The sequence below is a fragment of the Mastigoproctus giganteus genome, chromosome 7 (genome assembly GCF_048544385.1).
Source record: "Mastigoproctus giganteus isolate SK-2022 chromosome 7, ASM4854438v1, whole genome shotgun sequence".
In the NCBI taxonomy this organism is placed as follows: domain Eukaryota; kingdom Metazoa; phylum Arthropoda; class Arachnida; order Uropygi; family Thelyphonidae; genus Mastigoproctus; species Mastigoproctus giganteus.
Genome location: NC_143581.1, coordinates 164285635 through 164309126, shown reverse-complemented (window position 1 = coordinate 164309126; position 23492 = coordinate 164285635). Strand labels below are relative to the sequence as shown.

General features: G+C 36.3%; 1 protein-coding gene across 3 annotated transcripts in view; it reads right to left on the bottom strand.

Moving 5' to 3' along the window:
* The window catches only part of LOC150083311 (protein FAM193A-like), a 359376-nt gene that overhangs the window by 147002 nt on the left and 188882 nt on the right, over window positions 1–23492 (bottom strand). For all 3 annotated transcript variants that reach the window (XM_090377966.1, XM_090377967.1, XM_090377969.1), the window contains exons 11-12: window positions 21636–21860; window positions 2538–2952 (exon numbers count right to left, since the gene is read on the bottom strand). In XM_090377966.1, coding sequence (XP_090234092.1) covers window positions 2538–2952; window positions 21636–21860 — 640 coding nt within the window. The remainder of the gene's footprint in view (window positions 1–2537; window positions 2953–21635; window positions 21861–23492) is intronic.

The following is a 23492-nucleotide window of genomic DNA, read 5'->3' as shown; positions in this document are numbered from 1 at the left end:
TCGGATCACCTAGACAAGACTGCAGTAATTTGAACTGAAACCGGATGAAAAAATAATTTTAATATCACATACTTGGATTTCAAATTGGAGCGGTATGGCATTAAGGGCAAGTTGCAGCAATAGATAAAGCGATGGTTGAGTGGGAGACTGCAGAGAGTGGTAATAAATAGACACTGCTCTACATGGACTAATGATATTAGTAGAGTTCTCCCAGGGTTCGGTGCTGGGCCCACTGTTGTTTTGTGTATTTTTTAATGATATCTATGAAGGTATATCAAGCTTAATGTCCAAGTCTGCAGATGATACAAAGGTTGGCAGGGCTGTTAATGACACTAAAGACAGTATGTCACTGCAACAGGATCTAGAAAAGTTAGGTAGATGGTCCGAGAAGTGGCAGCTGAATTTTAATATTGACAAATGCAAAGTACTGCATATGGGTAGCAGTAACCCAACAGAAACGTACCAACTGTGTGGTACTACACTCAGGGAAGTGGAGCATGAAAAACACCTGGGGATAATTGTGCAGTCAGATATGAAGTTCTCTGAGCAGTGCAGACGGGCTGCCAGAGCAGATCATGGAGTTTTGTCAATGATATATAGGAATTTTGCTAACAGAAACAAGGAGGTGATTATACCTTTGTATAAGGCAATGGTCAGGTCACACCTTGAGTACTGCGTACAGGTCTGGAGGCCTCATTTTAGGAAGGATGCTGAGTTGCTAGAACGAGTACAGAGAAGGGCAACAAAATTGGTGAGGGGAACAAAGGGGTGCTCTTACCAAGGCAGGCTTGATGTCTGTGAATTGCAGCATCTGGAGACTATGCACCTTCGAGGTGATCTGATTGAGGTGTACAAAGCCTTGAATGTTTTGAGCAGGCTCAATGCTGATGGGATACTTCCACTTGCTGAGATTAAAAATCCGAGGGGGCATAGATTCAAATTGAGGAAAGACAGTTGTAGAATAGATGTGCAGAAGCCTTTAGCCAGCAGGTAGTTGACTGCTGGAACAGACTTCCATCTGTTGCTGTGGAAGTTGATAGCTTAAATAAATTTAAGGCTGAACTAGACAAACATTTGGAGTGACCGGATGGGTGAAATAAGAAGAGGTTTTTTTTGGCTGATGCTCTATAAACTTGCTTTCTTGGATAATATGTGTCAACTAATGTAATAATGCTAATGCTAACGTTCTTATTTGATTGGGATTAGCAGCAATGAAGAGGAATAAAATTAAATGAATGCACATTATCTGACATATATGTATCACAGTTGGTAAGATGTTTGTTCAGTTTTTATTAATATTTTTAATAAAAATTAAGTTTCCGATAGTTATTAAAAAAAAAAAAAAGTGTATTTTTGTTAGCTTTTGGAATGTAACCCACCTTTTTGTACCGGTTCTTAGTCCCATATAACACAGTTTTGCACTACTTGAAATTTTATAGGAACCTAACTACTGTGTTAACAAGGTTTATCTGTATTTAAATAAAATTAGTCCTGCTCCAATAAAATTAATGGGAAGAATGGTAAAATTTACAAACACTTATAAACAAATCAGCTTTTGATGCTATAGGTAAAAAAGGAAGACTGTAAAATGGGCTGAAAGATGAAAACAAAACTATCCTGCAAGAAGTCTCTAAACTACATAATGAAAAACAAAACCTTGCACAGTGTGGTAAAATTTAATATTATGCTTGTTCTTGCATGTTATAAAATTAAATTTACATAGTTTCATATGTAAATTGGTAACACTGTGAAATAATTAAAAATTTGTGTAATACCAAATGCAAAAAGAGCTACGAGGGTAGTAATTATCACAGTCCAGAAATTCTGAAGGTGAATGAAACAGACCAATTCCTAAAATTTCTTCGATTTTAGCTGGATATTTTAAACTATGCAGTAGCTTGGAATACACTTCTCCAGTAGATACAGAATTCAGAGATGCATATTACATTTATAAAAAAAACTTGAGTGTTTTCATTGTAGTCCCCTGCTCTCAGTTTAATATAACTAAGTTTGTACATAACGATAACTGGAATAAACAAAATATGGAACTTAAACAATGAAGCAAAGGTTAATTATCACATTTCAAATAATTGCCTTGTTGTTAGTTTTTTGGAGCATCAGCAACTTTAAGACTATATTTCTCCATTATGAATTATGTCAGACAAGTGTGTGTTCACGGGCTAATACGAATATTGCTCAGGCTGGAAAAGCTTACTCCTCCACCTGAGATCAGCTAACCACAGCCCAAATGGATCCTTTAGAAATTCCTCCTGTCAACAATGGGATTTGAACTTGACCTCTCCAAACAAGTGAACAAAACCACTAAACTATCATGAAAGATGTCTTTTTCTGTAAAATTAGGGGAGTGGAGGGGGAAGCTTTCTGCATAAAATAAAAATTTAACTCTGTTAGCTAAGCAGTATGACCACAGCTCAAGAAACCAAACAGTTCATCTCAAGCTGTTGTATGATCATACTACAGATAAAGAAGCAATTTTAAATGTAACAATGTCATAGAAACATAATTCTGAAATTTACCTTAACATCAGTAGCCAACATTTCCAGTGAATCTAACTTTTCTTTATTTTCTTCTTTTATTAACTGTTCAGAACAGGAACCATTTTGAAGAATACTGGGGTCTTGGGTAGGTAGGACGGATGATAATGAGCCATTTGTAACGGGAAATGAAATTTTTGCTCTAGAATTCCCAAATGAATGACAGAAACCAAGAGTATTTTCATGACGGAGAAACAATTCATTATTTTTTTCTGAGGAATGATATAAACAGTGGAGACCATTTAACATCTGGTCAGGCTGAGTACTGAGTTTATGCAGACTGTTACTTGCATTGCAGCATTTACTTGCAATTGTTTCGACAGATTTCTGATCTTGATGAAATACCTGTAAATTTGCTGACTGATCTACTACAAATGACTGGTGAGATTTGCTGAGCCTAAAAAAAAAAAAAGAGATACAGAAATGAACACATTTTTGTAAACAATCTATCGAACAATAAATATTAATACAAAGTTTATTTTAACACTTGAAACAACAAATATCAGCCTTGAGTTAAATACTTCAAAATATTTGTTGGACCATAAATGATGTCTAAAATATGGATGCCAGGCAAATGCAGTGATTTTTTTTTTTTTTTTTTTAGGATCAGATTGTATATTGCAGGGATAGCCAACTCTGTGGCATGCACAGCTCTTGGTATGGCACAACTTACTGAAGTGGAGAAAAAATAATAAAAAAATGAATATACAATTTAAATTCCACTTTTAGCGCCAAAAATTATAATTTGGATTTTAACATGATGAGCACCACTGGTTTGTGTTTACTGCTTTTTAACATTAATTCAGTGCACATAAGGCATAGAGCTCCTCATGATATTGATTCTATAGGGTAAACATTTATTTGTTAACCTATATTAAAATTATTTTACAAATGTAAAATTGTTTAATTTTTTTTTATTAAACGTGCTAAGTGTATACAGTAATTCCTTTAACATATTTAGCAAAAACATTTGGTGCAGGTCAGTAATGGGAGGGATTTGATCCCAGTAGCTTATGGATATGCCCTTAGGTGGCATGCAGCAGGAAAAAGATGGCCATCCCTGATTACTGCTAGGCATATCTGTGTGAGGCCTCATACATTTATTGTGACATTGTTATGAGACAGATGCCAAACCCCTCCTAGCTTCTTCCCAGTGAAATTGACATGCACACTAACAAGCAGTGTGATCACAGTTCAGTTTATATTAGTAAAGTAATCCCTTCTATAAATCAGTGAGTTGCTATCGGAGAGAGAAAATATATATCTCTTTAGTAGTTAATGTTTCTGTTTTTTTGCAGTATGATAGTTTGTGTTTCATGCAGCATGATGGTTTTAATTTGTTATAAATTTGTAGTTCTGATGAAATGGGTACAAGGCAGAAGAGGTTTTCCCGCACTGTTGGCTTCAAATTTAAGCTGTTAAATTACACTAAAGAACATGGAAACATGACAGCTGAAAGTCATTTCAGTCCTTCTCCAACTGAAAAAAATTATACCTTTATTTGGAATTTGTATTTCAAATATATGCAACAAATGTTTTTTTTTTTTTTTTCCCAAAACTATCCTAAAATCTGGGTGCATCTTATATTCTGGTGTGTTTTATTTATCATTAATTATCACAGATAATTAATGTTCTAAAGTGAACATTAATTATCTGCACACCCCAACACAAAGACCTCTCATAAACTAGTCCTAACCCTTACTTTTTTGAGGGAAATGTCACAGGTGCAAATTACTTGCATATGCTCAAATTAGTTTTAGAACCCTATGTTGATGATCTTCCTCTAGAAAAATGCAGGTGCAGACAATGTAGCATATTGAACAATCACCAATCTACAAAAATAGACAGATCAATATATGAATGTAAAAGAAGCTCATTTTGAGCATCTCAATAATTAACATGATTAAAATGCATTTTATTTTTACCTATAAGAATGGACTTTTGTGACACCCTGTATATGGCAGTATTGTGTTTTGTGAAAAGTGTCCAATGCAAATCAAGGGGGGGGGGGGAAGAAAAACAGCCAGATCAGTTGCATTTAACCAAGATGGGTACTGAAAGCAAAGAGAAAAGCAACTTAAAAAATATGTCTGTTTTGCCTTGGTAAGTAGCAACCCTTTCAATGAGTAAAACAACCCAGTGTTTTCAAATGACTATTGAAAAAATACTGTACAAATCAAAACATTCCAGATGAATCTAACTTGAGGATGAATTACCTAAATGGTATTTATGATATGTCTTCCAGGTGCAAAAGTTGATGATGTAAAGAAGATATCTTTTAAGGGCACAAAAGGTGATATTGTTGTACACATTGGAACTAATAACATCGAGAGTAAGAAATCTGCAGATTTACTCAACAAGTACAGGTCAATGTTGAAAAAAAGCTGCGAGTTAGGGTTGAATGTGAAAGTGTCTGCAATTCTGCCTAGACACGATAGGAGGAAGTATATAATGCGAGCCTTGTCAATCAAATCGGCCCTAGAGAGAGATCGTGCAAGGCTCAAGAGTAGAATTTTTTTTCAGCCTGGTCTGTGCTTGTTGACAGGAGAGATTGCTTCTACAGGGATGGGGTACACTTAAATAGAAAGGGTGCAAGAATATTTGCTGATGTTATCGAGGCAGTGTTAGGTGGGTTGGATACACAGACTAAAAGGTTAACAGTGGCCACAGGCAGAGGCAAAAGAGATTCTTGAACTGCTTCTATTAAAATGAGCAGCAGCATGGAAACCAAGGCAATGGAGATTTCCAGAACTGTTTGGAGTCATATTGGAACAAATAAATACATGGGCTGTGTAAGATTACACAAGAGTAGAAACAGGTGCATGTATACTTGAATGTACACCAATGCTAGGAGTGTAATTAATAAATTTGATGAGCTTGAAGTGCTAGTCACGACATCAACGGCTGATATTGTTGGGATATCAGAGACGTCGTGTCATACAGATATAAGCAGTGCAGAATTGGAATTTGGGGAGTACAATGTGTACGGAAAGGACAGACAGGACAGGAAGGGGAGGGAGGAGGAGGAGTTATGCTGTTAGTTAAGAAACACATTAAATGTAAGGAAGTGCATCCAATTGATGTTGGTGAACAATGCAATGTTGTCTCTTTGGTGTGACATAAGCATTGGGAAAGGAAAATGAGTGTAGGTGTGTGTTATAGGCCTAATGAATCTGATAAGTATAATGAGCAATTGTGCAGAGAAATACAGTGGGCCAATAAATCAGAATGTCTTATAATGGGGGATTTTAACTTTCCGGATATTGACTGGAACTTGTGGGTTGGTCCGTTGCACACTAGCAGGACTTTTTTGGATTTATTGGATGACTGTTTTCTACAGCAGCATGTTCGAGAGACACCCAAAAGGAATAATACTCTTGATCTGATTATCATCAGTGATTATTCATGCATTAAGAATTTGCAGATAAAGGAACCACTGGGTGACAGTGATCACAATTTACTGATATGAGAATTACTTAAAGATGTAATTACCATCAAGGCTAAAGGGAATGGCTTTTGCTTTCGTAAAGGTGCCTACAGATGTATCAGACAGTTTTTAAATTCTTTACAGTGGGATCAACTGATGATGTTATCAACATTGAATTCTAAATGAGAAGCCTTCAGGGACTTAATTTTGGAGGCTACTGGGCTTTTCATTCCAACTAAGAAACACTGTTCAAGGTTTAGGCCTAAATGGATATCAGATGAATTAATGAGGCTCGTGGCAGAGAAGAAAAATGTATGGGATCCATATAAATAATCAGGTGACACAGAAGCCTATGGCAAATATAAACTTGTCTGTAATCAAGTCACAAAGGAAGTCAGGCAGGCAAAGGCAGATTACGAGAAATCTTTGGCAAAGGATGCAAACAAAAACAGCAAAGAGTTCTTTACTTATGTAAACTCTAGAAGGAAAGGGATGAATCAGATTGGACCACTTAACATAGATGGGTTGGCTATTGATGATCATGCTCAGTTAGCTGATAAACTGAATGAGTATTTTGCATCTACATTCACAAATGAGGAGTTATTCAATGAGGGGAATGCCAGAAGTTTATCAAACTCTAAGAGGGAGCTAAGTGATTTTGTAATAACTGAGAGCAAAGTGGAGGACAAATTGTTGAAGTTAAACATAATGAAAGCATCTGGTGTGGACGGGATCTATCCATTTATAACGGAGGCAGCAAAGGAAGTAAACAAACCCTTAGCCATAGTTATGAGAGCTTCCTTGGACTCAGGGGAGGTCCCCCATGGACTGGAGGTATGCAAATGTATCACCAATTCACAAAGGGGGTTCAAAAGGTGACACAAGTAACTACAGACCTGTTAGTTTAACTTGGGTTCCAGGGAACATAATGGAGGCACTGGTTAAAGAAGCATTGCAGGATCATCTAGACAAGACTGCAGTAATAGTTAAAGACACAGCATGGGTTTCTTAAAGGGAGGTCTTGTCTGACCAATTTGATTGGATACTATGATGTGGTCACAAAGGAACTGAATGTCAAAAATAATTTATATATCATGTACTTGGATTTCAAGAAAGCTTTTGATACTGTTGCACGTGGAAGACTGCTGTACAAATTGGAGAGGTATGGCATTAAGGGTAAATTGGTACAATGGATTAATCATCAATGTTCATCAATGATATTGATGAAGGTATATCAGGTTTAATGTCCAAGTTTGCAGATGATACTAAGGTCGGCAGGGTTGTTAACGACAGTATGCTACTCCAACTGGATCTAGATAAGTTGGACAAATGGGCTGAGAAGTGGCAACTGAAGTTTAACATTGACAAATGCAAAGTACTGCATATGAGTAGCAATAACCGAAGAGAAACGTACCAACTCTGTGGTAATACACTCAGGGAAATGGAAAGTGAAAAAGACCTGGATTTAATTGTGCAGTCAAATATGAAGTTTGCTGAGCAGTTCATACAGGCTGCCAGGGCAAGTCATGGAGCTTGTCAATGATATATAGGAATTTTGCTAGCAGGGACAAGGAGATGATTATCCCATTGTACAAGGCAATGGTCAGGCCACACCTAGAGTACTGTATATAGGTCTGGAGGCCTGTGGGATTTTAGGAAGGATGTAGAGTTGTTAGAATGAGTACAAAGAAGGGCAACATGATTGGCGAGGGGAACAAAATAGTGCTCTTACCAAGAAAGGCTTAAGTTCTGCAAACTGCAGAACCTGGAGGGTAGGCACCCGCGAGGTGATCTGACTGAGGTGTATAAGGCCTTGTATGGGTTGAGCAAGCTGAATGCTGATGGGATTCTTCCTCTTGCTCAGATTAAGAACCTGAGGGGGCATATATTCAAATTGAAGAAAGACAGTTGTAGAATGAACGTGCCGAAGTTTGCCTTTAGCCAGCGGGTGGTTGATTGATGGAACAGACTACCATCTTTTGTTGTGGAAGTTGATAGCCTAAATAAATTTAAGGCTGAGCGGACAGGCATTTGATTTGGAATGAATGGAGGGATGAAATGGGAGGGGTTTTTTTTGGCTGATGCTGCATAAGCTTGCTTTCTTGCATCGTATGCCTCTACTAATGCTATTATATGATGACATTATTCACAAAATTCATCAAGATACTGAGTAAAATTATATTTGGTTGTCCATCAGTGAAACTACAGGTGCTTGTGACTGTTATATTGCACATTTTTTATGTGGTATATTAGAAGGAGAACCTTCTTGTCCACATTTGCTTTCTTGTAAAATTCTTGAAAATGTGAATTATTCCACCACTGCAATATTCGTAAATTACACTAGCCAACAAAAATATTTATTTTTCATAACTCTGCAATGAAAATATATGATTCTGGAGGAAATAACATGCTGATTCCAAAAATCACCATAAAAAGTCTCTATCATGACTACATCAAAAGATGTAAAACGTTTAATGTTAAAATAAAGGGATATATATGTATAATTCAAGGGGCTGTTTACGTTTGGAGGATTGATTTACAACCCTGAGAGCTTGTCACAATCAGTTAATACTTGGAAAACTTTGGCGCAGCCTACAAAAATCCTCACCAAAAACGCTAAGCATGCTCTCCTCAAATTGTGAATCGTTACATTAGAATTTGAAACTAAGAACCACAGGCCTGATCATGTTTATCACAAGAAAAAGAGGCCAGAATCGATTGCTAAAATTAAAAGAATTAGCTTATATCTGTTAAAATAAATCAGTATGTCATGCATTTTAGTTCTTGGAGGTAAAAATCATGTGGGGTTAGTGTTATTCTTTGCAGTTTTTATGGCCAGAATGAGAATCCACCCATGGTAAAAAAAAGCATTTTTCTTAGTGGTGCTGCTGTTTATGATAAAAGCAGCTTCTGCATTACAAGTGTTCTATCCAAACTTAAACCACATTAGTTGCTTATTAGTCCAGGGCTTACATAGGCTTGCAGAAGCAATTTGGTACGATTTTGGCAGAGTTAATAAAGTTGTTGTTGTTGTTTGGTTTTTAGGAGCATTAACAACTAAAGCCATATTGCTCCGGGAATATGCGGTGGTCATTCCCTGACCTTTCCGCATCCTCCGTATTTGGTGGTGACAGGCTCGAACCCCAGTCTAATCAAGAAGCGTGTGCTACGCACTGTTGCCCCTTCCCACCTGGCTACAAAGGCGCAGTTAATCAAGTAATTTCTTGTGTAAAAAGAACAATTTCATAAAAGTTGTCATGTAAAAAAGTTGTTGTTGTTTTGGATACTGCAGCTATTGCCAATCAAAAAGAATTGTCTTAGCAATTCTTTCTGATTCTTTGGTTGGAAAACATTTGCTGTTCGAGACTCATTTTGCTTGGTTTCGTAATTCACTAGTAACTTGTAGTATAGTATATGGTAGTGAAATTATAGTGTTTTAATCATGGTAAATAAGTAACTCAAAAGGTTTTAATCATGGTAAATAAGTAACTCAAAAGGTTCTAATCACATTGGTTGGCATATTTTTTTTTCTTTTTGTTTGTTTTCAGCTAAGAAATTTTATTATCTAGTAAGGCTATAACTAATTTATAACATTATGAACTGTATAGTATAATATATATAATGTAAACTTGATAATGTGTGTGTGTGTGTGTGTGTGTGTGTGTGTGTGTGTGTGTGTGTGTGTGTGTGTGTGTGTGTGTGTGTGTGTGTGTGTGTGTGTGTAATAACATAAACTTGATAGCAAAATACATCTATATAACGTAATACGTATTATGCTGAACAGCCTATGAACAGAGTAGTGTGCATTTAGGTATTTATTAGTTTAGTGTAGTAATCTCAAATTAAACTGAATTTAAATGGAAATCATGCCTCAGACTAGAGCAGCAAAGCAAAGGGCTCAAAGTAGCAGGATTGCTGTCACTCGTGAGAACTGAAGGGAGCTAGCTCTGAATCACAGCCTTACAAAATATGCTATTCAATGTTTGTGAATTATCTAGAATGGGTCATGATACAGCCAAGGAGGGTATCTTTATTTGTGTTCAGTGCAAAGTGTGTGATGGAATGGAATTAAATGCAAATTCATCATTATCATGGGTGTTTATGAGAGCTTGAAGAATGGTGACTTTCTTTGAGCAGTGCAATTTAAGAGGTTGAGAAAGTTCAGTTATAAATTTCAACCATCCTTTGTAGACATTGGAAAGAAAATAAGAAATAAATTTGATGTTTAAAAAGAACAGTATTGTATATTTTAAGGAAAATAGATAACTTTGTTATGAAAATGAACTTCCATTCCAAGTAGAGGCTTTGAAGGCTCATATTTTTAAGTTTAGCCCAGTCACTTCCATTGGGGTAAAAGTTAACTGCTTTAAAAATGATTCTGGATAACAAATGTCAGATATTTATAATGGACTACATTGAATCTTTTACTAGTGTTTACTGAAATAAAGGTTATTCCAAGTAAAATGATATTTATTCTGAGACTTTTAATTTAAGAATTTGTTACTTTTAAATCCTGAATACAAATAAACAGTAATTCAATTAATAAATAACTGTGTTATAAATGTATTATAATAAATGCAATAAATGGAAAAATGTTATTGTCTAAAACACAGTTTGACATATATTCATATATTTAATAGGTGGTAGATGACTTTCATCAACCGGTGAAATACCACCACTTTGCTTATTGGAGGCTTGAAGTGGTGAAACCCATGTTTAGTCTCTAGAGCAAAGTTTCCGGCATCCCCCTCCCCCTATATTTCTCCTTCAACCCATGCACGGTACTGAGTACTATAGGTTTTGATGCCTTTCATGTTTGGGGTTTCCATAAAAAAAAAAAAATAAAAAAAATTTGCATGCATATTTTGGCAATTTTTAGTGCATATTATCTGATGTCTAGCGATGAGTATAATGAACAGTTATAAAGACAGAGTATGCCAGCAGATCGGATTGTCTGAAACTTCATGCAAGTTTCTTCCAAAAGTCTTCTGGCTGTCTGATGTATAAGAAGATAAAATTGTTCTAAATTTATTTGCAAGACTGCACAGTTTCTGCTAAACTAAATACATGAAAAATATTTGTAATTTTATAAAGTGGCTGCAGTTCCATATTACCGAGAAATTACCAACGGATGGGTAGAAAACTGGAAATAAAATGAAAAATTCTGTGAGTTGACATATATACAACTGCAAAGCAGAAATATTATGATTTGTTCGTAGTTTGTAGAATAAAACAGTGCAGATTAAGATTTTAAAAATATTACCTTCTCAAGAAATTTGCTGAAGAAGCTATCTCTAATACTGCATGCCACATTAAAAATATCAGCAAGTCAATCCACAGTTCACTGAAGTTGTGACTTCATTATTTACAGCAGCGTTTCTCAAACTGTGTTCCACGGAACACTAGTGTCTGTGAGCTGTGGACAAGTGTTCCATGAAAAACCGTAATTAATAATTAAAAAATAAAATAAAATAAATAAATTTTGCATATTTGTAGCGTACAACACTTTTGTATCATTATAATTTTTAACAATTTTTTTTTGACTATGTATAAATATAGTGCAAATGCATCAGGAATACATAGCTATATCTGAATAAATCAGATTATTAATAAAATAAAACGGCATCGTTTTAAGTTATATCTCATATTGTGAATACCTTCACAACGAGTTGCCATGATATTGCACTACTTCGAATAAGTAACGCTTCACCTAAGGAGAAGACTAATGTTACTTATTCTCAGATGGATACCACCACCCAGACGGCACCGTTTCAGGGCTATTTGGCCCTTCTTCGGTGGGTGGGTAGGTACCCGAGTGATGCAATGATGGCAAAACAGTTATGAAGTATAACTCCACAATATGAGAGATGCCTGATGGTGTATCATGTATTTAGACTCAAGCGTTTAGGGCATAAGCCTCAAGCTATGAAGGAGTCTAGACTATGTATAAATATAGTGCAAATGCATCAGGAATACATAGCTATATCTGAATAAATCAGATTATTAATAAAACGGCATCGTTTTAAGTTATATCTCATATTGTGAATACCTTCACAACGAGTTGCCATGATATTGCACTACTTCGAATAAGTAACGCTTCACCTAAGGAGAAGACTAATGTTACTTATTCTCAGATGGATACCACCACCCAGACGGCACCGTTTCAGGGCTATTTGGCCCTTCTTCGGTGGGTGGGTAGGTACCCGAGTGATGCAATGATGGCAAAACAGTTATGAAGTATAACTCCACAATATGAGAGATGCCTGATGGTGTATCATGTATTTAGAATCAAGCGTTTAGGGCATAAGCCTCAAGCTATGAAGGAGTCTAGACTATGTATAAATATAGTGCAAATGCATCAGGAATACATAGCTATATCTGAATAAATCAGATTATTAATAAAACGGCATCGTTTTAAGTTATATCTCATATTGTGAAGGTATTCAACTATGAATACCTTCATAATCTGATTTATTCAGATATAGCTATGTATTCCTGATGCATTTGCACTATATTTATACATAGTCTAGACTCCTTCATAGCTTGAGGCTTATGCCCTAAACGCTTGAGTCCAATTTTTTTTTGTTATTAATATACTCAAATCAAATATACTGTGGACACTATTTTGACATGCTTTTGCATATAGAATGTAATGGCAATGACATCTACAAAAAAAGTAGCATTGTCGTGATCTAATATGCCATTTGTATATGATTTAGCCTGGAGTACATTGGGTTGAAGGAGAGGAGGAAGCGAACCGATATCATAACTAAACTCACTTCCTTGTATAAATTTCTTTTGATAATTATCAGTATTACCAGGGTTAAAATAAATGACCATGAATTTGTGGTTGAAAAAAGGAACTTTAAAACGAGAAGCAAGTACTCCAAGTAGTGTAACTGTAGTCAATGAAAATGAACACAATACTGTCATACTTCAAAGTGAGGATGAACAATCACAGTCTTTTGTTTCCCAAAAATCCAAAGTGAAAAAACAGGAACCAACTAATAAAAGACCAAAATGAAAGTATGATGACAGTTATTTGAATTTCGGCTTTGTGTTGCAAATAAAGTTGCTCCTGATGCACAGTGTGTCGTATGTAATAAAATATCAGCAAACAGTTCTTTGGCTCCCGCTAAACTTGTGTTTCGTAAGTGCACCTAATAGTGAGTAGTCCCCCCGCCACTTTAGCTCTCAGAACAGTCTGGATTCACTGTGTCATGAAATCAGAGAAGCTGGTCCATGCTGTCTCATAAATAAATTGCAAGATGAAGTGTTCCATGACTAAAAAAGTTTGGGAAATGCTGATTTACAGTATGTTATTAAAGCTTCAGCTGCTGGACGCTATGATAAATAATCTTTCAAAAAGGAAGGATCACAGATGCTGAATTGAATGATAAAACTAATAAATAAGGTACATAAAAAAAAACCAAAAAAAAAAACCAGATTTTCTGAATTACATAACCTCTTTTTGTAATGAGAATAACAAAACATGCTTCAACCACAGGCTAGTTAATTCCTGCAGTGAGGTATGTAGGACAATAACAAATGTTTACTTCAGTATTGGTCTTCTACCAGGGTTAATAAAAATTGTTAAGATGTGACATAGCTATGTCACATCTTAACAATCAATACAATGTAATTTTTGATTTTCACTTCACAATGTTATGATTCTTCCAAACAAATAACAATAAATAGCTTTCTTTCATACTATAAAATCACTTATTCTGAAAATCAGCTGTACACATAATAATGTATGATGAAAAAGTTTAATATGTTAGCATTAGTAGAGGCATATGATGCAAGAAAGCAAGCTTATGCAGCATCAGCCAAAAAAAAAAAAAAAACTTCCACTTCACCCCTCCGTTTGTTCGAAATACCTGTCCAGCTGAGCCTTAAATTTATTTAGGCTATCAACTTCCACAACAAGGGATGGAAGTCTGTTCCACCAACCAACTACCCGCTGGCTAAAGGCAAATTTCCGCACATCTATCCTACAACTGTCTTTCCTCAATTTGAATTTATGCCCTCTCAGGTGATTATTCTGAGCAAGAGGCAGAATTCCATCAGCATTGAACATGCTCAAACCATTCAAGGCTTTATACACCTCTATCAGATCACCTTGTGATCTGATAGAGGCATATAATCTTTTATATGTTTAATTAATTAATGTAGTAATAAATTAGTAATAAATTAAAGTGTATAATTAATATCCTATGTTAAAGGATATTAATACTTAGTACTAGAAAAATTGCATTTGTTTAAAATAAGTACAAGTAGAACATCCTAACTCAGCTGTCCAATAACTGTAATTGTCTAAAAACCAGATATTTTAATATTCAAATCCTGCCCCACCCAGTAGCACTAAACTTATTCTTCATGTAGCTATGTTGGACAGAGAACAAGTTCTGCTAATATCATACTGAAGTGTTTTGTCTTATAGCAAAGAAACACATTCAAAGGAATATAATGATAACAATACACAGAGTGGTCACTTTACTAGGTACACCTACCTAATAGAGAGTAGTATCCCCCACCTTTAGCTCTCAGAACAGTCTGGATTCATTGTGTCATGAAATCAACAAGGTGTCAAAAGGTATACCACAGAGAAGCTGGTCCATGCTGTTTCAACTCCTTCCCACAGTTGTAAATTGGATGGTATAATATATACTCTGAAGGTCTCATTCCACTTCATCCCACATGCTCTCAATTGGGGAAGTCCTAGAAGGATGAATCCATGGGCAAGTACTCTTTTCACCATATTCTAGTGTAACTGGGTTTCAACCAGACCAGGAAACATTTCCCCCCCCCCAATCTTCCATTTTTGTCTAGTGCTAGTGTTCCTGAGCCCATAACTGTACTTTTTTTTTTCCTTTACTGAATGGAACCTGATTCCATTCTTTGTCTAAGATGTACAAATAGTTGTACATCATAGACAGATTTTTTTATTAAAATTCTAGCAAAGTTGCAGTTCCCAAGATTCATACAGACATGCTGGCACCAACTATCATGCTACATTCAAAGTCACTAAAATACCTCAATTGTAACATCCAGCATCCCTACATATCTTTCCACCTTCCTTGCATTGTGCTGTACAAACATATGATACTGTTACTCAAGGAACACTATTTCATGAAAAGGGTAGGTGCACCTAATAAAGAAGTCACTGTGTGTGACTGAGTGTATATATACAGGGTGTCACAAAAATCCACACTCAGATAAAAATAAAATACATTTTAATCACATTAATTATTGAGATGCTCAAAATGAGCTGCTTGTATATTCAAGTGTAGATCTATCTGCTTTCGCACTGATGATTGTTTGGTGCAATACACTGTCTGTGCATACGTTTTTATTAAAGGAAGATCACCAACATAGGGTTCTAAAACTTGTTTAAGCATATGCAAACAAGTTTCACCTGTTAACATTTCCCTCAAAAAAGTAAGGCCCCACAAACTTTCAATGGTGGATTGCACACCAAACTACAACCTTAGGATTAGTTTGTGAGTGGCCTTTGACCATTCAATTGGTATCATCCCAATATCAATAATTATGCTGATTAACAGAACCAATCAAGTAAAAGCAGGCCTCATCACTGAACATAACATCTGATAATAAAGTGGGGCACATATGTAAGGTGCAAAACACCCATTCACAGAATTCCATCTGTCTGTCAGTGTCATCTCCATGTAATTCCTGAAGCAATTGTACTTTGTAATGATGGAATTTGTTTAATTTCAAAATACTTACAGCAGACATTTGGCTAATACCAACTTCCTGGCCAAGATTGCTCAAAGAGTTTTTGGGACTCCTGTTAATGCTTTCAAGAGTAATAGCAGAGGTTTCATCACCTGAGGATGGGAAAGGACAACCACTACGTGGCTTGTCAAAAACACTACCAGTCATCTTTAAATGGTCAAGTAATTTCCCAAAAAAATCGCTGACAGGGCTTGTTTTTATCAGGATGCTTTTGGTGAAATATCTCACATGCATCCCACTGGCTCTTGCTCATTACTTGTAAGAACACCATTCAACTTTTCTTTTGGTGTATAGTCACTCATTTTTCAATATTTACAAAATAAAATTAAAATATAATAATCAAAATAATATTTATTAATGGTATCAATAATAAAATAAACACCCTATGAGTAGGCTTTTGTGACACCCTGTATATAAAACTAAAAACATATAGCAGTCCTATTGCAATGAGAATGAACTTAAGGTCACCACCAGATGCAGTCTATTTTAGATGTAAAGGGATGATGTTGTGTTTGGGGCACTGATTTTTAGATTAATTTTAAACAAAAGTAATCATATAAATGTATAATAAAATTATGTATAGAATCAATTCTGATCTCACTGCCATCTAAGTCTATACATTATTTCATCATATGTTTTAATTCATTATACACCTCTCCACGTCTTAAAATGACTAGGTACGTGACTGCAACCTTGAGTTCATTCTTGTGTTGGTAGGACTGTAGTACCTCTAACTGCAACAAAAGCAGTAATGTAGGACAGAGGACAGACTGTGAAATATAAATTTAGAAATTGAAACAAGGACAAAGGCTAAAAATAATTTAAAACCAAAAGAGTAATAAAACTATTACTGAAGAGACTAGCTTAATTTCAAAAGTGTGAAATTATATTTCATCAGTAAACTATACACCAACATGCACAGGAATCCATTGCTGTAAATGAAATTAATAGCATGGAAGAAACATTATAATAATGCCCATCATGACTAAAAATCAAAATACAAATTTTTATGCCACAGAGATGAAAGGACCAAAACCATCTGAGTAACTTGTGGTATAAACAATGAAATGTCACATATGTAATAAATAGGAAAAAGAATGAAAATGAAAGCTGCTGGAAACAGGACTGACAAGAAGCATTATGTACACCAGTCAACAATGCAATGAAGTTACTTGTTTGAAATTGCAGCATTTATGCCACTAGAACACACTAAGGCAGAAAAGAACCAAAACTTAAAATAAATCTACTCACCACAACACAGAAAAAAAAAAAAAAAGAAAAAAAAGAAACTATGAGTGAACACAGTATATAATATCTGCATATGAATGCTATGCTATAAAAGCAATGTGAGCCGGCATGGAATCGACGAGGAATATTACAACTTTCTGAAAGTGATAAAGCCCAAGAAACCTATAGGGAAACAGAAATCCAAAGAAGAAAAAATTAGTCAAGAAACACTTGTCATGATGAACCAAAGACGACAAATGAAGAGCAAGAAAAACACTGACAGGGAGAAAATTGAGTATACTGAGTTATGCAAAGCCATTAGAAAGAGACTCAGAGAGGACATAAGAAGATTTAACACAAGAAAAGTAGAACAAGCATTAAGGGAAAACAAAGGATTTAAATCAGCAGCCATGAGCAGTAATACAGAAAGACAAATGATACTGAAACTGAAGAATAGCGATGGTGTACTTATAAACAGCAGAGAATGCATAATTCAAATAGCAGAAGACTACTATAGAGAATTATACAAGGAGCGAGGGAATGATACCAGCAGTGGGGAACATGGATTGCAAAGTAGCAACGCATACGCCATACCCGATATTCTTCCTGATGAGGTAGAACATGCAATGAAGAAAATGAAGAATCGGAAAGCCCCGGGGGAAGATGAAGTTACTGTAGAGTTGTTAAAATTGGGAGGAAGAGACATAACACAAAAACTGGCAAGGCTCTTCACAAAGTGCATTAGAAAAGGTGTGATGCCTAAGCAGTGGAATAATGCAATCATAGTTTTGCTGCATAAGAAAGGAGATAAATCAGAAATTGGAAATTATAGACCAATTAGCTTGTTATCCCATATCTACAAGTTGTTCACAAGGGTCATTACTAACAGATTAGAAAGAATACTTGATGAGAATCAACCGAAAGAGCAAGCTGGCTTTAGGACAGGATTCTCAACTATGGATCACCTTCACGTAATATCACAGCTAATGGAGAAAGCAAATGAATATAAAACACCATTATGCCTGGCATTTGTGGATTATGAAAAGGCATTTGACTCCATACAGCATAAGGCAATGTTTCGGGCACTGGAAAGACAAGGCATAGATACTCCATATATTATGATTTTGAAGAAAATATATGAGAGTGCTACATCCTTTATTAGACTAGACAAAGACAGTAGCAAATTTAAAATCGAGAAAGGAGTTCGACAAGGAGACACAATATCTCCGAAGCTATTTACTGCTGCGCTTGAGGAAGCTTTCAGAAGATTAGACTGGTCGCAGAAAGGAGTCAATGTGGACGGAGAGTACCTAAACCATTTACGATTTGCAGATGACATTGTGGTCATAAGCCACGATCCCAAAGAATTAGAGGAAAATCTTAATCAGTTATGCACAGTTAGTAAGGATTTTGGACTAAAGATGAATATGGCTAAAACAAAAGTAATGATGAACAAGTATGCCATGGAAAGGGAAATAATGATTGAAGGAGCAGTAATTGAAAAGGTGGAGTCATATACTTATCTGGGACAAGTTATTAGCTGTAATAATGATAAATGGCTGGAAGTCAAGAGAAGAATAAATTTTGGATGGATAGCATTCAGGAAATATAGTCACATACTGAAGAGCAATATCCCAGTTTGTCTGAAACGTAAAATAATAAATCAATGTATACTCCCCACCATGACTTATGGAAGTGAAACTTGGGCACTCACCAAAAGAATGGAAAAGAAGCTAAGAACTACACAGCGAAGAATGGAACGAATTATATTGGGAATCAGACTGTTAGATAAGAAGAGAAACACATGGATTAGGCAGCAAACTCAAGTAAAGGACATTCTTATCAAAACTAAAGAACTAAAATGGTCTTGGGCAGGACACATAGCTCGAAGACATGATGACAGATGACTAAGAAAATAACAGAATGGTACCCAAGAGGAGCTAGAAGAAAACCTGGAAGACAAAGGCGGAGATGGATAGATGAAATTCATGAGTTTTTGAATAGTAAATGGATGGTCAGTGCTCAAAACAGAAGGAACTGGAAAGTTGCTGGAGAGGCCTTCATCCTGCAGTGGATTGAAAATGGCTGAAGATGATGATGATGATGAGCCGGCATGAACTAGAGAAAGAAAAATAAATCTTAAAGATCAAGGTTATTGGGGCAGCAACAATGGTGCAAAGCAGCTTGTATGCAAACTGCCATAAATATAAATATTAAATACAAATAAAGTGAGTAAAAATATATGGAAAAATATATTATTTACATATATATACACACATACACACAACAAGAAATTCAGAATGTTATTTGGTTGAAATTTATGTCTTATCTTATACAGGGCATTTTGAAAGTTGCTAAACCCATACAATTGCATATCTTTGGTTAATTTATGTGAGCAATGTATAATATAGTTGACAGGTAGATTGGAAGCTCGCTCGCTCGCTCGCTCTCTCTCTCTCTCTCTCTCTCTCTCTCTCTCTCTCTCTCTCTCTCTCTCTCTCTCTCTCTCTCTCTCTCTCTCTCTCTCTCTCTCTCTCTCTCTCACACACACACACACACACACAGTGATAACATTTTCTTCAGGAGTAAGCTGTGGTGTTAATCCTACAACAGAGATGATTTATTGTGAAGTAATATTTAAAACTCAATTCCTTTGCATAAATTATCCAGGAATTTAGACAACATTTCAAGACAGCAGTTACAAGTTAAGTTCACCACACGGTAGCTGGTTGAAAAATTTTGCAAAATTGGCTGTGCAATTGACAAACCACATAGCCACAGGCCCAAAAAACTTTGGGTGCTTATCTGGACAAGGATGATTACAGCAGAGTCCAAAGAAGATCTGTATTTGTGTTCACATAGGAACACATAAATACAGATCCTGTTGACCTTTAAATTCCCCCTCACGTTTTCAGCTTCTATCCAAGTTGGTAACTTATTCTGGAAAACTTTTACAATCTAGTCTAAACTTCTTACCTTCACTGGTTTTACTATCCCTTCTCAGAGATTTATAGACCTCAATCAGATTGCCTCTAAGGCAGTATTTCTCTACCTGTGGTCCATAGAACTTGACAATGAGAGAGCTTTTTTTGCAGTAAGCAACAATCCTGCTAATGCTGATGGGAGATAGAAGTATGCCTATAAAAATCTATTGTATACTACATGAGTACATACTGTATCACTGTATTTAAAAATAGTTATTAATATATTTGCATATAAAGTTTAATATTTTTGTGGTCCATGACCTCTACCTCAAATTTAAAAATGGTCCATGGTTCCCCACTGAAAATGTAAAAGTAGTCCATATCTGCAAAAAGGTTGGGAAACATTGCTCAAAGGTACTAAGTACATATTCAAAGTCTTTCTTCACATAGGTACCATTTACTGAATTCATCAGCTGCTCTGCGTGTCTTTGGTCGTTTTCAAGAAAATTAATATTTTTTTAGGCACAGTCTATAAACATGAACAAGTATTCTGAGTATAGTCTTACAACTGCCTTATATAGCAAGATCATGACCTAACTTCTTTTTTTTTTTTTAAATGCAGATGTTCAATAAATCATTGAAAACTTCGTAACCACCTAAATTCCTTTTGTTCCCCACCACTTTTAATTCAGCTTGGCAAGAGAGAAGCACTGCTTGGAACTGATCATTAACTACTCTCCAACTATTGACATCAAATGCAGTATATCTCTTCATCAATACCATTCAAGAAAAACAGAAACAACAGTGGTCCCAGTACAAAATTTCTTAGAGACTCCAATTTTAGCCTTGCAGCCATCCTGCAAGCCATCTAAGGACCTTGCCTATAATCCCAACACATTCCAGCTCACACAGTAAGCTTGTGTGGGACAGAGTAAAATGCTCTGCAAAAATCCAAATAATGTCAAAATTATTTATTACATCCACTTGTGGGTGAATCTACCAAAATAGCTAACTATTTAGTTTTTTCTTATTTAAAAATCTTCAAATGTGTTTTCTTCAGAATATAATTTCTATCTATGTGCCTCAATATGGCATTACCGATAATCTCCTTAACTTTCCCTATCATTCAAGTCAGACTGACTGGTCTGCAGTTACTCACTTCACTTTTAGAACTACCTTTACTTACTGGCAATACATTGGCATTTCTCCGATCCAAAGAATCTCTCCTGAGTCCAGTGACACTGTCAATCTTAATAGCTCAGTTCCTACAGGAAAGGTATTTTCCAAAAATATGGTGCAACTGTACTGTAACTGAGGTTGCACTCCAGACAATGAAATCTATTTTGAAGATTGTAGAGCCTCTAAGAAACTCTAGCCATCAAAGATCACCCCAATTTACCTCTCCTAATTTTTTTCCCCTATATGAATATCTTAAATGAATGGGCATTTGAGCAATTCAGACTCAATTGAAGAGCTGAAGGACATCATTACTGAATGAACTGCCAACATTCCACAGAATTTTCTCCACAACTCTACCAAAATTGCATCATCAGGTTCAAGCATGTTTAGCACAGGATGATGGCCAGTTCAAGCATCTCTTATAACACACTGTGGCCTTATACAAGTCTACACATCAACCAAATTATACCTTATTACCAAAGTAACTGGAGACATGAATTGTTGGGTTCAGCAACTTTAAAAAACCTATACCAATTAAAATAAAGTGAGGTAAAATAAACTTACGGCACAGAGTTGGAAGCAAATAAAGAGCTAACATTGCAGCTGGATTTTCTGAGGTTTGTAAATCCACAACTGCTGGGTGTGGTACATGTGAAAGTAGGTAAGGCACTTAAAGTAGATAATTCAGATCTTTCTCCTATTGATGCTAACTCCATTGATGATGAAAGACAAGAGGCAAAGTGTGCTATACTAGTGTGCTTAGATTTGTTACAGTCTTCACATAAACACCTAAAACGAGTTAGTGACATGTCAGCATTAACAAAGAAATCTATCCCTCCCTCCATAACACATATTTATACAGTTTCTTAAGCAATATGCAGAAGTATATACAAATCAGTGTGGGAGGAATGTCATTCTGAATACATAGAACGCCAATTATCCGGGGCTCGGTTATCAGTTGGGTTGGATTAACCATGATCCCAGATTTTTTTTTAACAATTATTAAATATAAATTAATGGAGCGTATTATCGACTTTCTAACAAAATGACTTTCTGCTAATGTTTAGTTCTTATTTTATGTTTTGCAGTGTGAATATGTTCATTTGTTTACATGTATAGCGTTATTTTCTTTTTACATGAAATACACTGAGTGGACAGAAATCAAGGGATCCTACCTAGTAATGGGTAGGTCCACCTTTCGCCCAGATAAGGGCAGTCATACGGAGAGGCACTGAGTCCACTAGTTCACAAAAGCATTCCACAGGTATTTCCATCCATGCTTGCTGCACCGTTGTCCATAATTCCGTTGCATTCCTGGGTGGACGATCCAAAGCTTGAACGGACCTTTCCACAGCATCTCAAAGATGCTCCACAGGGTTCACGTCCGGTGAATGGGGAGGCCATTCCATGGTGGTAAAACCTGTGGAATGCTCTTCAAACCATGTTCTAGTCATCATGCTTCTGTGTGTGGGGGGGTCCCACAGGGCAATGGAAGAGTCCATTGCCCTGTGGGTGCACGATGACCATAAGGAATGCAGATGGTCTGATAGGATGGACTCTTAATCTTGACCGTTCAGAGATGCAGCTAGATGTACCAGACAGAGGTCTCAACGTGTGCCAGTTGAACATGCCCCAGACCATTACCAACCATCCCCCTGCCCGAACAGTTCCTTGTTGACATGAATGCATAGCTTTGTGCGGTTTCCACCAGATATGCACCCTCCCATCAGCTTGAAATAACTGGAAACGGGACTCAATGGACCAGGAGACCTGTCTCCAATCATCCAAGGTCTAGTGCCAATGTTCTTTCGCCAGCTGACACGTTGAGTCCTGTGTTTTGGTGTTAGCAATGGGACTCTGGTGGGTTGGTTGCTCTCATAACATCTATTGCAGCTAATGATCTCCTGATGGTCATGGTGGAGATGTTTCTGGCACCTCCCTTGTAGAAGTCGGTGATGATTTGTGCCACAGTTGGCTGAAACAATGCAAGACAGACATCGACAGCCAAGTTCATCCACCACCTTTCTCTGCCCACAGCACTGTCCACAATGAGATGTTATTCCAGAAATGGCATATTCCCGATACACTCTTGATACTGTTGAACGGAGATATATTTCTGTACCACCTCCATGATAGAGTGACTCATGCATCAGGCACCCATTATCATCCCTCTTTCAAATTCGATTAACTCGCAACATTTATCCATACTGACACCGAATTACCACCTACGTGAATGAAGTGATGCAGTGTACCTATATACCTGCCAAGCGGTGGGTTCACAGCACTGTGTTGCCCAGGAACCAGGTATCCCATGAATTCTGTCCTTTCAGTATACATACCTATGACAATTCTAATAAAATATTAATTTGGATTACTCGTGTTTTTTTAATTATCCAGATTCTAGCTTGCCCCAATTACTAT